At 38.0% G+C, this 13,481-nt stretch overlaps 1 protein-coding gene across 2 annotated transcripts in view; it reads right to left on the bottom strand.

Annotated features, from left to right (window-relative positions):
- The window catches only part of LOC139942088 (eIF-2-alpha kinase GCN2-like), a 44,810-nt gene that overhangs the window by 9,722 nt on the left and 21,607 nt on the right, over positions 1 to 13,481 (bottom strand). The window contains exons 21-34 of one of the 2 annotated variants that reach the window (XM_071938783.1): positions 13,156 to 13,244; positions 12,537 to 12,638; positions 11,790 to 12,077; positions 10,919 to 11,113; positions 10,037 to 10,086; positions 9,273 to 9,441; positions 8,042 to 8,224; positions 6,956 to 7,126; positions 6,266 to 6,403; positions 5,399 to 5,527; positions 4,984 to 5,112; positions 4,371 to 4,454; positions 2,742 to 2,839; positions 562 to 706 (exon numbers count right to left, since the gene is read on the bottom strand). In XM_071938783.1, coding sequence (XP_071794884.1) covers positions 562 to 706; positions 2,742 to 2,839; positions 4,371 to 4,454; positions 4,984 to 5,112; positions 5,399 to 5,527; positions 6,266 to 6,403; positions 6,956 to 7,126; positions 8,042 to 8,224; positions 9,273 to 9,441; positions 10,037 to 10,086; positions 10,919 to 11,113; positions 11,790 to 12,077; positions 12,537 to 12,638; positions 13,156 to 13,244 — 1,970 coding nt within the window. The remainder of the gene's footprint in view (positions 1 to 561; positions 707 to 2,741; positions 2,840 to 4,370; positions 4,455 to 4,983; positions 5,113 to 5,398; positions 5,528 to 6,265; positions 6,404 to 6,955; positions 7,127 to 8,041; positions 8,225 to 9,272; positions 9,442 to 10,036; positions 10,087 to 10,918; positions 11,114 to 11,789; positions 12,078 to 12,536; positions 12,639 to 13,155; positions 13,245 to 13,481) is intronic. The other variant, XM_071938790.1, reaches the window with a different exon arrangement.

Below are 13,481 nucleotides of genomic sequence, written 5' to 3'. Positions count from 1 at the left end.
CCAATCCATCTAAAAGACTAATCAGTTTCCAGCAAATGTCAAACCACAAGATGTAACTGGGAGATAAACCCATTTACAGTAGCAATGATACTATACAAACAGTAGGATTAAGTCTTAAGGTATTAATACCTGAAAAGAGCAAAGAGAAACTTGGAAATAAATTTCACTGCATTTTAAAGTTCATACACAAAGTGGAAAGGTTTGATCAAAACAAGTCACTTATCTCATATGTCAACATTTACACAAATGTTACTCAATGACAAAACTTTTACAAAAGAGCGCCCGTGTAAAAATGCACGTACATGTATTTTGACACAGTACATTTCAAATGTTTTTATGTGGCCACCCTAACTGCAGCATACAGATAGACGTATCGATGCGTCTTTTAACAATGTGTTTTGCGTAGTCTCTAACAAAGAATTGGTCAACAACAGAGCTAATTTAAACATCCCAACTATTGAGATACTTCAAGTTACACTTCCAGGGGGTTACGATCGAGCAAGGCATTCTGTAAAATAAAATAAAACGGCGCACCACTGGGACGGAGGTTTGTAAGCTTACCCTTACCACTCTCTCATGTCTCTTCTTGGCTCCTATTTCAGGTCGGGGTACAAAGGTCACGTTGTAGTTTGTTGCGTTGCTGTTGGGTGTTGTCTCCAGTAAGGGAAGCTTGGCAATGATCTGCTGTGTAGTTTCATTTGATTCACTATAACAGTATGACACAAATAAATGAGATTATATTCAGTGACAATGTACAAACAAATTACATACAAGATTTATTTAATATACATGTAACTCAAAATCAGGGTCCAATTTCATAGAGCTGCTTAAGCACACAAATTTGCTAAGCATGAAACTTCTTCCTTGATAAAAACAGAATTACCAAACAAATTTCCACGTGATTTTCAGGATAAGCAAGCAACAGCTGAATACCAGTATCAAGCAATATGCAACAAATTGAAATTTGGTTGGTAATCCTGTTTTTATCAAGGAAGAAATTTCATGCAAAGCAAATGTTTGGGCCCAGATCCTTTTCAATTGAATTTTCTTCCAAATAAACACAAAAACCCAACTTGTAAAGTAGATAAGTGGTGTTTACTATGTCATGTATGTGTAGTAACATTCACTTCTTATCCACACCATGGTATGTTTGATACTTGTATGTTAAAATATTGCTGAGATTTTCAAAACCAGGATTCCAGAAGACCAGATGCGATATAGGTTGATCAGCTGTATGCAAACAGTGTCCAGTTTGCTGGCCACTGTTTGCGTACAGCTGATCAACCTTTATAGCATCTGGTCTTCTGGAATCCTCCTGGCAGATATCCAAATCGCGGCAGGAGGAAAATGAGCTACACTGACACCATCACCCGAGACACAAATCTCAATCAAATTGAGACCCATCAACTCATGAGGGATAAAGCAACCTGGCACCACTTCATCAAAGCTGCTTCTACTATTCCGTCTAAGGACGAAGGATGATGATGATGATGATGATTTTCAAAACCAAATTGAGTAAATAGACATCCTTATATAACCTTGCCCATGGATGCCACGAACCCTAGCTACGCCACACTGGTTGTACAATGTATGTAGTGAAACCAGGCTGTACACTTTATGAATGCCATGTTCATTTCCAACTCTGACTTGTCTGATAAGAAATTTATACTCCAAGCGGTACCCGTTAGTTAATAATAATAAATAATAATAATAAGACTTGTAATGCGCACATATCCACCCTGCTGGGTGTTCAAGGCGCAGTAAAACCAAAAACAAAACAAAAACAAAACACAACACAAAGAAAAACAGACACAACAAAATTAGTCATTGAAAACCTGTGACATAAGATAAGTTTTGAGAAGAGACTTGAATTTTGCAGTACAAAGACAAGATCGAAGATTAAGTGGTAGAGAGTTCCAGATGCGTGGGGCAGCTGAAGAAAAAGACCTGTCACCCCATGAGTGTCGAGACTTGGGTTCAATGAGGAGAAGCATAGAACTTGATTGAAGATTCCTTGATGGAGTGTAAACTTGAAGCAGTTCAGAAATATAGTGGGGAGCCTTGCCATTAAGAGCTTTGTGGACAATGAGCATCAGCTTGAAGATGATTCGTTGAGAGATAGGGAGCCAGTGTAGTTGTTTCAGAATGGGGGTGATAGAACAGGGTTTTCTAGACAGTGTCACAATGCGGGCAGCAGTATTTTGGAGCCGTTGAAGTCGGGAAATCTGGTTGTTAGGAAGACTGTAGAGAAGAGCATTGCCGTTGTCAAGACAAGAAGTAACAAATGCGTGAATGACCTTTTCAGTGGCACTTTTGTCCAAGTACTTGCGAATCTTACCTATATTCCTGATGTGATATGATGATAAACGAACAATGTTGTTGATGTGTGGCTGAAGTGTCATCGATGAATCAAAAATAACCCCTAAGTTCCGAGCTTTCAGCGAGGGAGCTATCCGAGCATCACCGATGGAGATGTATGGCACTGAAACCTTAGTTAACTGTTGACGTGACCCAAATAGAAGGAACTCTGTCTTATCATCATTTAACTTCAGGAAGTTTTGTTGTGTCCAACGTCGAATCTCTTGGATGCATTTCTCAAGTCTAGCAATAGATGCATTGGCGTTTTCTTGAGAAGATTTAAACATGACGTATTAGTTTTCTAATATCAATCACTTCCTAATTATTCACACCATGAAAAGCTTCAAACATCCCTGATCAATAATTTTGACAAGCCCACTTACATTTTGTTGGTGGACATTTTCTGGTGTAGTGTCTCTACAACGTTGTAATAATCCACTCGACTCTCCGTTACTTGCTTCTCCTTGTCAAATGATCGAATCTGTACAAATAAATGATCAACAAAACATCACTTTTAAACATCAACATTTTGGGTACAAATATCAGTGGTCAATTTGAAATAGCCTAGGCCCTGTGAGTGTTCACATGAAGGGCGGGCATGTCACGCATGTCACTAACACTGACATGCCTGGCTCTTCGTAAAAACAAAAAAACATGATTTTAAATAACTCCCTAATTGCTTTGAAATTTTACAAATTGGCTTTTTACCCATTCACCATTCATCCAACATTCAAACAATTTAAATGTTTCCCCCATGATCTTTTTGCGTGATCTTCTAACCCAATTACCTGACACCACACTGAATGTTTCTAATTGAATTCTAAACATAAACACTCTCCAGCTGACATTTGGCAAATAAAAACAGCAAGTAAGCTTAGACAATCCCAGTTAATCTTTAGGAATTAGCGACTGATACCGAAATAATGGAATTAAATGCAAATTTGGTTAACTACAAACTTCTAGGCATTGTTTTATTCCTCTTCAGGCCAAACTATATGCTGATGTCGAACAACAATTTAGATTGTTTTTATAATCACAAACCGAAACAGTCATGCTAATACAAAGGATAAAGGATAAATCAGACTTATTCAAATTGAAAAAACAAAATTCCAAGTTATTCCATGAACTCCAGGAGAATTGGGGTCTTTTCATTGTGATGTTGCTTAACATCGTACTTTTGTGCGTAACATATCTGTATGTTTTACAAAACCCAACATCTTGCCTTAACATAAGAATAATAGTTCTTATATTTCACTTGATTAACCAGGGAGCGTCTCAAAGTGCTCAAGATTTTAACAGATGGTTAACAGAGCTATGTTCAGAATATAAGATCTATAGTGCCATGTCAAGGTTTACAAGGGTTTATGGCACCATCTGCAGTCAACCATGCTAAAAAAAAACTTAACAATAAGTATACATGTACTTGGTCCATTAACACCACACACTGGACCCAGAACTTTATGTCCCATCGGGAGGACGCAGTAATAACATTTTAAAAATTTGCTTAAAGCCATTGGACCCTTTCGGTACAGACAAAAAAACAAAAGTTCACAGATTTACAAATAATTTACAGGGTTTACAGAAGGTAATGGTGAAAGACTTCTCTTGAAATATTAGTCCATGAAATGCTTTACTTTTTGAGAAAACAGTAAAACAGTATAAATTCTCGTTAGCGAGAATTACGGATAATTATTTAAAACACATGTCATGACACGGCGAAACAAGAGTGGGTTTTCCCGTTATTTTCTCCCGACTCCGATGACCGATTGAGCCTAAATTTTCACAGGTTTGTTGTTTTATATATAAGTTGTGATACACGAAGTGTGGGACTTGGACAATACTGTTTACCGAAAGTGTATAATGGCTTTAAGGATACAAGTGTCAAGACCAGGCTTCGAACCCACACTCTGCTGGTTAAACACACCAGAGCTTGAGTCTAATTGCACTTGACTGCTCGAGCATGACAAACCAACACCAACTACAGGATCAAAACTGATCTATCCTAATCTCACCTTAACAGGTTCATTGCGATCTTTCAGCAACACCAAGTACATAATATTAACTGCTCGGCAGTAGTCTTGAATATCTTCAAGTGACTGAGGAATGAAAACAAAAATCAAAATTCTAATTCAGAAATTCCTCAGAAGAGTTTTTCAGAGTTGTTGTTTGTTTGATTTTAGTATGTTATTATTATTTATTTATTTTTTAGGGGGGTTGGGGGAAGTTCTTCTGTATAAGAGGAAAAGAGTGTGTTAAAGTATAGGAATATTATTATTATTATTTTTTTTTTTTGGGGGGGGGGCATCCTCTGCCACATATTGGGCATGGCATAGATTCAAAATGTGATGTCAGATGTTCAGGCTAATGGCTGTCTTCCTTTAAGCTTGGGACGTCATGGGATAGGCTCGGACCTTTGCACTTGATGGGGCACAGCAATTTCCCTCCGGTAAAGGGTATGTCTATGAGGGAAAAATGTAAATTTTGCATTGGAACCACAGCAGAAGCAGGGCACCATGATAATAGCTGTAAATGCCATGGGTTATTTCAAGGCCTGAATGGGTCTATGCAAATACCCATTGGTATACTTTTATTGACTGCAAGATGTTAATAATGTCAGCTACTCACCATGGTGGAGTCATACAGGATATCAGCTCTCAAACCGTTAGCCCACAGATCTCGGACCACTTTAATACGATCTTTCAATGAAGAACTACTCCCAATGGCACAGACCAGAATGTCACAAACACTCGCACTCTGAAACAAGTTCAAACCATCTCTTATGTAAATTTTAGTTCACAACAACAAATCATCTCTGCATGATCCAGAAGCAAACAGAGGATAAAGCTGCTCAAGCAGAAAATATTGCTTGACACATTTCAGCTAAGCAGAAACGAGCAGGAAACCAGTCACAAATTGTACATGCGACAGCGTCATTTGGCTGGTTACCTTATTCTGGTAAGCAAAATGTTGCTATGCTTAGCTGCTTTTTGTGCTCAAGCAGAGTTATGAAATTAGGCCCAGAATTCCGACTGCTACTTACAGTTTCTGACATGAGATAACTGTCTTGAAGGACGGCAGATACAATCTTCTCGAAGGAGACACTCACACCGACTGCAGCAGGACACGTCAGATGATGCTGAGATAACGAAGGCTTCTTGAACAATGGAATCTGAAACAACAAGAAATGTTTAAGAATTTTCTAACTTATTAAAATAAGTGAGAAAGTTTGCATGTTGGGATTATAATTAGGTGTGGTTTGTAGCACCCACACCATGTGTAAATCTTATTTGAGTAGTGTTGGTTCTGAAAAGAACTGGTGGTTGCTACGCAACGTTTTGATCAGTATGCTCTGATCCTCTTCTGGCTAGATTTGTTGCCACTCAGAATCAATAGACCATTACGAAGTTAAACCTCACCGCACTGGAACGAGTAGTCATGAAGCTCAATGGTTAATTGGCTATTAAAACTACCCAAACTATTGAAAAATGATCAAACTGAAGTGCGAGAGCAAGATGTCAACAAGTCCTACAGAATGTAGTTTGAGATTTAATATGATACATCAAAGCAAGCCAGATCTTTGTGGCTTAATGCAAAGACCAAGACAAGATACAATTGATTAAGACAAACTTATTTAATTTTATTTCATTTCGTTTATGCTGGTTGTGAAGCCAAGGACTCTCAGAAAAGCAAATTTAATCATTATACTAGCAAAGAACCAAATGAAGAGAAAAGAAGTTTCAGTTTTAGATGTAGGAGGACAACCCCAGAGAATTATTCCCGGGTAGGGACTGACAACCCAATCCACATAGTAACCCAAGTATGATTTAAACCAGGGTCGTAGAGGTGGAAGGTGAGGAAAGATACCACTACGTCAACCCGATCACCCGATGACACTGATTACACTTACAAGATGGTCGTATCTTCCACCAGCAGCCAACACATCCATTGTAGTCTTCTTCTTTCGATGCACAGGTTCAGCAACAAACTGGAAAATCACCCCCGAGAAACAATGGATGTTGTAGACTAAACTCAACGTCACAATCATCTAAAATAAAAATAAACAATTTGTGAAAACTTATGAACTGGTCTTCTTTTTGAGTACGATTGATTGGTCAACACGTATCACGCAGCAATGTTACATGTACATGTTCATAAGGGAATACATTTACATATCAGGCAACTGCGACATCGTCAAGTCCCTGTCCCGCATGCGGAACAGTTTGGGGAATGCATAGCATCACAAAACAGTAGTTTTCTGGCGGTGGCACAGGATTGGGACTTGAGTCAAGTCTACCCCAAACAAGGCTAAAAGGCCACTCAATGTAAGAGGCTACAAGAAGCAAACTTTGAAGACGAAAATAACTGGCCTTACCTCTAGTCTGATACCAAAGACCTGGGCACAATTTCATTGAGCTGCTTAAGCAGAAAACATTGCTTAACAATTTTCTGCTTAGCTGCAATGAGCAGGATACCAGTCACATTGTACAAGTGACATAGTAGTTTGGCTGGTAACCTTATTCTAGTAAGCATAATACTGCTGTGCTTAGCAATTTTTGTTGTGCTTAAGCAGCTGTATGAAATCGTACCCTTGGCTTACCTCTAGTCTGATACCAAAGACCTGTGCTTGTGTGATGATTGCTTCCAGTTCATGGAGACCTTGTTTGATCATAGATGCATTGGGCCCTTTGCCTTTACTCAATGGCTTCAGGGTACCAGCTACTTTGCTATGGTGACCTTCCAGCTCTATATAACTGTACAAGTTGCTCACCTGCAAAGATTCATAACATTTCATTTCGTATTTACTTAATGGTTTATTTTAAAACATTTACAAATCACTGCAACAACTGAATCGCAAGTCAAATAACAACAAAAGTATACACACCGTAGACGCACAATGAAATACAACAAAGATTTTAAAACAACAAGATACACAACCAGAAATCAGTTTTACTTCATTTTAATTTCATTTTACATTAAGCGTTCTTGGATGATTTATGTGCATTACCTATACTAGGTACAAGTGACCTACAGCTTTTCTTTCCATCTACAAGACAAACCAATTGTGGTTAAGCATCTTGCTCAAATACACAAGCATCATGAACATGCCCCTTCATGAATCCAACCCACACTCTTTGAATGACTGAACTTTAACAGGGGTGCTCTTAGACCACTAGGCCACAATGCACCACAAATTATGGAACTCACTCCCCATCAAACTCAGAAAGGAAACTTCCTTCAACACTTTCAAGAACCAACTCAAGACCCACCTCTTCACACAAGCTGCTTCTCCTTCTGTTTATTTTGTGTAATTAGTTCCTTCAGTTGTTAGCTTTGTTAGATTTCCTGCGCCAGGAGTGTCACCTGTGACAGACATGGCGCATTACAAGTTTCCTTTTTTATTATTATTATTATTATTATTACACCCATATTAATAATAATAATAACTAGCGCTAACACATCACAAAGAAAATCTCAAAGCATTCATAAGAACAAAAGAAAACTAGATATACAATCAATTGCAAAGAAATGTTTTGAGAAGACTTTTGACATGTGAGATGGTAGTAGCTTGTTTGATGTGTAGAGGGAGATTGTTTCATAAATGAGGTCAAGCAAACTGACAACTGTACATAGACTGGTGGCAGTACTTAGAATTACTAGAGTGTTTTTGTTTGAATTGTCTTACCTCTTGCTCAGTGAGGGATAAACTACAGAGTCTTGTCTGGATCTGAAGTTTACTCAACTTCTCCGTCCGAGCATCACTTAAGATTTTATAAACCTCATGATGTTTATCCTCCGAGATGCCACAGTGGTTTAATACTGCCCTCAATATAGCGGTGTGGTTTAACCGTATACAATAGTTACGAGCCTAGAATGTGAACAAAGAATTGTTTTTTTAAAAGGTTATCACACAAATGAGAAAATTTATCATTATGGTTTTGGAAATGTTTATCTTTGTGAATTCCTCAAATACTTCATAAAGAAATAGAACAGGGATGGTAGCGTAAAGAAGTTCAATAAGAGAACTAATATACAATCAGACAAACCTAATAATAACTAGTTCTTATATAGCGCATTTTGCAATAACCATCTCATTGTGCTTTACTTTAGTGGCCTGGTCATTGGGCCAATAGCATTCCTTTAAAGGAACACGTTGCCTTGGATCGGTCGAGTTGGTCATTGAAAAGCGTTTGTTATAATATGCATATGAGTAGAAAGATGCTGTAAAAGTAGAATACAATAATCCACACAAACATACCTTGAAATTGCACGGTTTTCCTTTTACCTCGTCAACTAACACAGTCGGCCATTTATGGGAGTCAAATTTTTGACTCCCATAAATGGCCGACCGCGTTAGTTCGCACAGTAAAAGGAAAACCACGCAATTTCGAGGCAAACTTGTGTGGATCATTGTATTCTACTTTTAAATTATCTTTCCAACCATATGCATTTTATAAAAAACGGTTACAAATACACAATATCAACCTCTATCCTTGCAGTACCCATTTATACCCCTGGGTGAAAAGCAGTAGTAATAATGGTAAAGCATTTTGCTCAAGGACACCAAGTGTCATGACCGGGATTCAAACCCACACTCAGATGACTTAACCACCAGAACTTGAATTTGATGCTCTAAACCACTCGGCCACGACACCATATAAATCCACCTAACATACAATCCAACTAACCTGCAATCCACCAAACCAGCAATCTAACTAACCTGTAATACATTATACCCACAATCCAACTAACTCCCAATCCAGTTAACCTACAATCCAATTAACCAGCAATCCAACTAACCAGCAATCCAACTAACCTGTAATACATTATACCCACAATCCAACTAACCCCCAATCCAACTAACCAACAATCCAACTATTAAACCAGCAATCCAACTAACTAGCAATCTAACTAACCTGCAATGCTGGAAACTCATTGATGATTTCGGATACAACATGAAGAACCTCTGCATCAGGAATAAGACCAGCAGACGATGATGTGACAATGTCAAATGCACACTCTGTAAGCTCACGGGGATGGCAGCCAAAGATACGTCTCTCTCTATACACTCTCTCTATACAATATCTGTTAGACACGATGGGGTACAGAATGAGGTACATAACAGATACGTCTCTCTCTATACACTCTCTCTACACAATATCTGTTAGATATAATGGAGTATTGAACACATGACAGATACGTCTCTCTCTATACACTCTCTCTATACAATATCTGTTAGACACAATTGACAATGGAGTACAGAATGAGGTACAGAACACATAACAGATACGTCTCTCTCTATACACTCTCTCTACACAATATCTGTTTGATACAATATGGTACAGAATTCATAGTGACAAGCAAAAATTTACTAGAGTGGGACTTGAACCGACGCTTAACCACAGAGCTATCTATTTGGATCGTAAACTTGGGTGTGATTCCTGGCTTTATGGCAGCTACAGATTGTATGGCTTTTGACTGGCAACCCTGAACAAAGACATTGAAAAAATGGGGAGACAGGCAACATCAGGGCTAGATGGCTCAGTTTGTAGAGCGTCGCTTAATTTGGAAGCTGAGGTTCAAGTCCCACTCTTGCAAATATTTTCCTTGTTCAACCCTCCAAACCCAAGAAACCTCTTCAATATCACAGAAATACCCTTTATTGATAAAAATGTCTCACCTTTTTAAATTGGTTATATTATTTCTGGCAACAAATCTGGCAAATGGCACCTGCAAATCAATAACAAACATCAAGTTTTATTTTGAACTCTTCGTGTCTAAACAGGTATTTGGCGTAGCTGTGTCTATAGACTGGCATAAAGACAGGCATGAAGTGTAAGCTTTTCATATCTGTGTTATGATTGGTCTACTCTGAAGAGACACACTTCGAACATCTGCTGCATGCATAAGTGCATAATAATTGTATGTAATCAAGTTTTATTCACTCTGTCGAGCGTGTACCTCCCATGTTGAAATGGTATGCAAGGACATATGGTAGTGATCAAATCTGGCATTATTTACAACCTGGAAATGTGACATCAGACGCTCAGGCTACTACATGCACGTAAGTCACATACATTAAGCATTGTTAGCTTTTAGGCTTACCCGAAATGTCTGATAGTAAGTTCCATGTTTAAATGAATATGAAATGTATATTACAAAATTTCTACCTTTATTCCATTTAAACAAAACCCCCAAAAAGTTAAGTTTATACAATGCATTGAATATCTTTGTTTAGTATTCAAACTAAAATGTGAAGTAATCACGAAATTCTAGTGCCTAAAAATACAGACACGGACAAGAATCACAATTGACCACGTGGACCAACAGCATAACATGGCTTATGTCTGCCAGCAACGCTAGCCATTTTGGGCATCAAATTTAATGAAAAATGTCTAATAAGCATAATGAGCACAATAATATTAATAAGAAGAGGAATAAGAAGAATATTAAAATTTTCATAGAGCGCCTTATGCCTGACAGAAAACATATAAGTAAGAACAGAAAGTAAATAAAAAGTAAGCCAAAATATAAGTAACATGGACATTTACTCTGTACTTACTCTAAGATCATAAGCTAGCGAGACCAATCCTCCACCGTATGTCATTAAATTGACGCCCATTTCTGACGTCTCTACTTGTTGGTTTCTGGGAAGCAAGAGAGGGCTGTTGACTTTTACTGCGCAGTGTCTCTGCAGGATGCGACATAGCGATTCATACACTGTCTGCTGGACCACAGACATTTTGAGTGAAAATCCCTGCGAGGAAAGATTGTCTCAAATTATGTTGGGCTGAAAGGAAGTGTTGTTTTTGAAGCCATGCATGGTGCATGGTGTGGAAAAAACAATAAGTAACTAGTAAACTTGCAAGTACAATAATGTGTTATTCTCTTTTGGAACAAAAATTTAAATTTAAAAGTTTTTTAATTTCCAGCCAATTTGGAAACCCTTTTTACCAAATCCTGGTTAAAACACCTACATGTACATGTAGAATAATAATAATGATGGAAATAAATAGAAGTAAATTAGGTTCACAAACACGCCAACATAGTCAAAAATACTGCAAATTGTTACATTGGATTGTTATAATTAAGAAAGCAGAAACCTATGTGGATTTTAATTGACACAGATGCGTTACCTTCACTTCCCTTCAATTCATCTTGACATTAATTTCCATAATGAAAAATGTATATGTATACCAAAATAAAGAAGGTCTATTGAAGATATATAAAGAACGATAACTACATGTATAAGAGAGACAATGAAAAAAAGGGAGATGTATGGAGGCATATTCAAAAGAAGAAGTCTTCTATGAAAACGCCTTACACAACAACATACACTGTAGTGGACTTCTGAACAGAACTTAAGTTACATGTACAACAGATTGTACCGACAGGACAGGGTCGAAACAGGACAGAAAAACATAGCACCCTACCTTATGCATGTCCATATCATAAGTGAAGTCATCCGCCGGCGGAACAGTCTGTGAGAACAACTCATGCATCATATGCCTGTATGCTTTAGATTGACTATTAGAGATGGTATGTCTCAGCATTTCTTGCAGTCTGGTATCCTCCATCTGAGGAGGAGGTAGGTACTTAGATTGAAGGAGCTCTTGAGCCGTTGGACGTTCCTCTGGGTCGTGATTTAGAAGCCAGCGTATCACTAAGGACTGATTCTCACGCTTTGACTCGTCAAATGTGTCTGGAAGCTGGATGTCTTTCTGAAAGTTTAATAATTTGGAGAATAAATAACTACAACAATTACAAAGAGATGCTGCACGTGGACTAAAGCTGATGGAATGATATTTGTGCTACATGTTTGTGTATGGTTGAGAAGCAAAAAGCCTGGTTTCACACTCAAACACCCTGACCTAAAGAAAGCAGGTTGGTAACACTGGTGGCACATTAACTACGAAAAATATCTGTGGAAAAGACAAAAGCTGGCTACAGACCTATGGTGGGAAAGAGTTTTATAAAGCCTGTTAGCGTATAAACATGCTGAGTACAGAAAAAACTTTCTCAGCAAAAAACAGATTACCAGACAACATTAACATTCTATAAGTTTAGACTTTTAATACTGTGGTGCCCCACAGATTTGTTTTTGCTGAGGGAAGACAGTTTGCTGAGCAATGTTTTCCTGCTAAGTAGTTTATGAAAATGACCCTGGAAAACTGACATACCTGTCTTATTCTACCCAGCATCTGAACTCTTTCCATTCCAGTAGCAAGAGGAGGGAAACACATCTCAAAGAAGATTATACCCAGACTGTATAAATCAACTTTCTAAAGAACACAAACATAATATGACAAATGAAATTGTTACAAGGGGGCATTGCTCTGGTTGCAAACAGTTCAACAATGTAAACATTAGTCAATGCCAAATTGACCATGGGTGTACAATAGTACTTGGGTATAACAACTGACATAACTGGTAATAGTAACCGACATACATGGATAATAACTGGCATACCAGGTTACAAAAACTGATATACCATAATACAATAACTTTCATCCAAGTTACAATAACAGACATTTCCTTATATACCAGCTGGGCTTTTCTCAAACCCCAGCTTAGGCTCCAGCTCAGGCTCCGTGTGGTGGTACAATCAGCAGTACGCTCTGAAAATGCAGGTTAAAGGCCGAGCTGCGTACACAGCGCGCAGAGTCTAAGCCTGAGCCAGAGCCCAAGCCGTGGTTTGAGAAAGGCCCCAGGTCATAATAATAACTAACATAACTTGTTATAATAACTTACAAACCTGGTTATAATAACTGACATACCTTGATATAATAACTTACAAACCTGGTTATAATAACTGCTTCTAGCCTGGCATAACTCTGGGCTAACATAGAGGGCGGTGCCCACCTTGCCAGTTAACCGGCTCCCAGTTCCTACAATTAATATGATTATTGAAGAATGTTAGTTTCGTTGCTCATGGAGTAAAACAACTAAGGAGGGATGTAGCATTCTCCATTCAAATCGCTAGTTAGCATTCATGAAGAACAATAAAACATTTGAAGAAACAGATGACGACAAGTTAAATACAGCAAACAATCTCATAAAATAACCTCAGACACATTATTCATTATAAAACTGTAGCTCATGAAACATAACCAGTAATTGATGCT

Source organism: Asterias amurensis, chromosome 1 (assembly GCF_032118995.1).
Source record: "Asterias amurensis chromosome 1, ASM3211899v1".
NCBI classification, from domain to species: domain Eukaryota; kingdom Metazoa; phylum Echinodermata; class Asteroidea; order Forcipulatida; family Asteriidae; genus Asterias; species Asterias amurensis.
This window is presented reverse-complemented; position numbering and strand designations above follow the sequence as displayed.